This window comes from Octopus bimaculoides, chromosome 1 (assembly GCF_046866305.1).
Source record: "Octopus bimaculoides isolate indiv1 chromosome 1, ASM4686630v1, whole genome shotgun sequence".
NCBI classification, from domain to species: domain Eukaryota; kingdom Metazoa; phylum Mollusca; class Cephalopoda; order Octopoda; family Octopodidae; genus Octopus; species Octopus bimaculoides.
The window spans coordinates 117,223,545-117,226,194 of NC_142928.1; the positions used below are offsets into that span (position 1 = coordinate 117,223,545).

At 36.4% G+C, this 2,650-nt stretch overlaps 2 protein-coding genes across 2 annotated transcripts; both read right to left on the reverse strand.

The window, feature by feature from the left end:
* Window positions 1-472: 472 nt before the first annotated feature.
* LOC149137698 (protein ZBED8L-like) lies at window positions 473-853 on the reverse strand. Its single transcript, XM_089351308.1, has one exon. The coding sequence runs from the start codon at window positions 851-853 to the stop codon at window positions 473-475; it is 381 nt and encodes a 126-aa protein (XP_089207434.1).
* Window positions 854-955: 102 nt separating this feature from the next.
* Window positions 956-2,242, reverse strand: LOC149137699 (SCAN domain-containing protein 3-like). Its single transcript, XM_089351413.1, has one exon. The coding sequence runs from the start codon at window positions 2,240-2,242 to the stop codon at window positions 956-958; it is 1,287 nt and encodes a 428-aa protein (XP_089207539.1).
* Window positions 2,243-2,650: the final 408 nt, after the last annotated feature.

Sequence of the window (2,650 nt, forward strand, 5' to 3'; positions counted from 1 at the left end):
TTTGTCTGTCTCCACTACATTACAAATGCATCGGAATAGACGATAATATTGCTTGTGCTGGTGCCATAAAGCCAGAGTAAACAAAAGTATATTTCAGCAGACTTCGGAAGTTATGGAAGTTAGAGTGCAAGAACTACTATGATTTGGGACAGTGTTTCCCAACCTTTTTTCCCGGCGCCCCACTTTTTCATAGCAAAAGTTTTTACGCCCCACCTTTTCCCATGTCCACTCACATTTACAAGTACATGTGGCCCACATGTACTTACAATTGAAAAAAATCAAAAATTAAAACATTGTATTCAAAATACAAAAAAATAGCTTGAGAATTGAAACAACAGGCACTGAAAGTGCATAACACCCAATAAATCGATAAAATTATTACGATTTCTCATGTTTTTAAAAAATGTCAATTTATAAAGAATAAAGAAACACGTTTTTTCAGTTCAATTATTTGACGGTCAGCTCGACTAATTTAGTGAGAACCCTGTGCCTGATGCATACAGCACAAGTTTTTAATTTGAGGAGACAACTTTGTTAATTTCAGTCGTAAATCGCCACGTTTTGTAATCTCAAGCCGGTTTCTCTTGGCTTCGAGCAAATTATCAACTGCACTAAAACCACATTCGACCAAATAAGACGAAGGGAAAGGAATCAGTAGCTCTCTCGCTGATGTAGACATTTTAGGATATTTTCTTTCAACCTCGTCATATAGCCACATCTTTGTACCTTTCAATTTAAACAAAGTCTTCACTGATTCATCATGTTGTAATTCTGATAACTCTTCTTGGTATTGGATTGTAGCATCAGAAACGTTAATCAGAAGCGGTTGAGTTAACCAAGAAGGAAAATTCATTGCCTTTAAATCGCAAAATCTGTCATTGAAATCCTTTATCAAGATATTTAAATGATCAATAATTACAATGCCAGCATCATTCGTTATTTCACATTTACTCAACTAGTAAGGTTCACTGAAATTTCTTTTGGAAAATTTCTTTTTCCATAATTCGAGAGCTGTAATAAATCCAAAAATCTTTGCTTTTGCATCAATAAGTGTCATGTTTGCACCTTGAAGTTGTTTATTCAAGTTTCCAAGTTTCTCAAATATGTCTGTCAAATAACTGACAAATGCTTTTCCATCCGTTGTTGACAGCAATTTCATTTCACATTTATCACTAAGAAAGTCGTTAATCTGATCAAATAATTCCATGAACCTCTTTAAGCAGTTTCCACTTGATAGCCATCTTACTTCTGTATGAAGCAATAATCGAACATGTTCGGCACTTTGATTTATACAAAACTGCTTAAAAAGACGTTCAGATTTAGAATTTCTTTTAATGCTGTTGACACACTTGATCACACTTTGAAGAATCTTGTTAAGAACAGGGGACAATTTCTTGGCAACCAAGTTTTCTCGGTGTATTACACAATGGACAGTCAACATGTTTGGATTTTCATCCTTCATCATTTTTAAGCATCCCGTATTCTTGCCCATCATGGCAGGTGCACCGTCTGCCGCACATGCCAGTAAGTTTTCCTTTGGTATTTTGTTTGCATCCAAATAATGTTTGATTTTGATGTAAATATCATTTGCAGTTGTGGTGGTTTCAAACGATTCGCAGAACAGCATCTCTTCCTGAAACTCCTCGTGGTCAATATACCTCACATAAGTCAATAACAGAGCCTCACTGTCCCGGATTGTGGATTCGTCCATTTGTAATGAAAACTTACGCAATTTTAATTTCTCAATAAGCTGGCTTTCAACATCTTGCCCCATTTCATCTATTCTGTTCGAGACAGTGTTATTACTGAGTGGCATAGTCCTGATATCTCCATCATCTTTTTGTAATACAGTTTTTAAGAATATTGAGATAGCAGGTTTAATCAGTTGCTCTCCAATAGTGTGATTCTTTCCATGTTTTGCTATAAGCAAGGAGATTTCGTAGCTGGCTTCAAGGGCACGAGTATGAGGCGCTTGTTTTGCATGAAATAGTGAAGTGAGTTTTGTTCGGTTTTTAAATTTTTCTTTCAATGATTTGAAGTATTCCAAATCTAAATTAGAATTATTAGGATGTCTTACCTTTAAGTGCGCTTCCAGCCTACCTGCCTTCATTGACTCATTGCTCATCGTCTGATTACATAGTAAGCAAAACGGTTTACGCTCATCATGCTCATCAGAAATGAACCCAAACTTCAAAAACTCCACCGCGTATTGACGAGTCTTCTTCTTGTTTGGTTTGCTCATTTTCAATAGGGCTAACAAAAGATATTAAAATTGAAAGGTACAGTATTGAAAGTCTCGGGAGATGACACAAATCCAAGAAAGCGATGGAGACGATGAATTTTGCAGTGTGAAAAGAAAGTGATTCGTGGAAACAACCGGCAACAACGAGTCACCTGAGCTGAGTTGGCTGCTGCCTTGAAAAAATCACTGCATAGTTTATGTTGAAATAAAGAGCTGTGGTTTAACCCCAATTTATAGACTATTTTTTGCCGGCGGTTATAACAAAGCTTAGATGCGCGCACTCTTCAGTATAAACTAATTGAGGCAATTGATTGGCTTATCTGAATAGTAATGCCAGCAGTTCCTGTCGATGAAAATTTCATGCATCATTTACTGCCAGTAGTGATTCATGCTACATGTATAGGGATG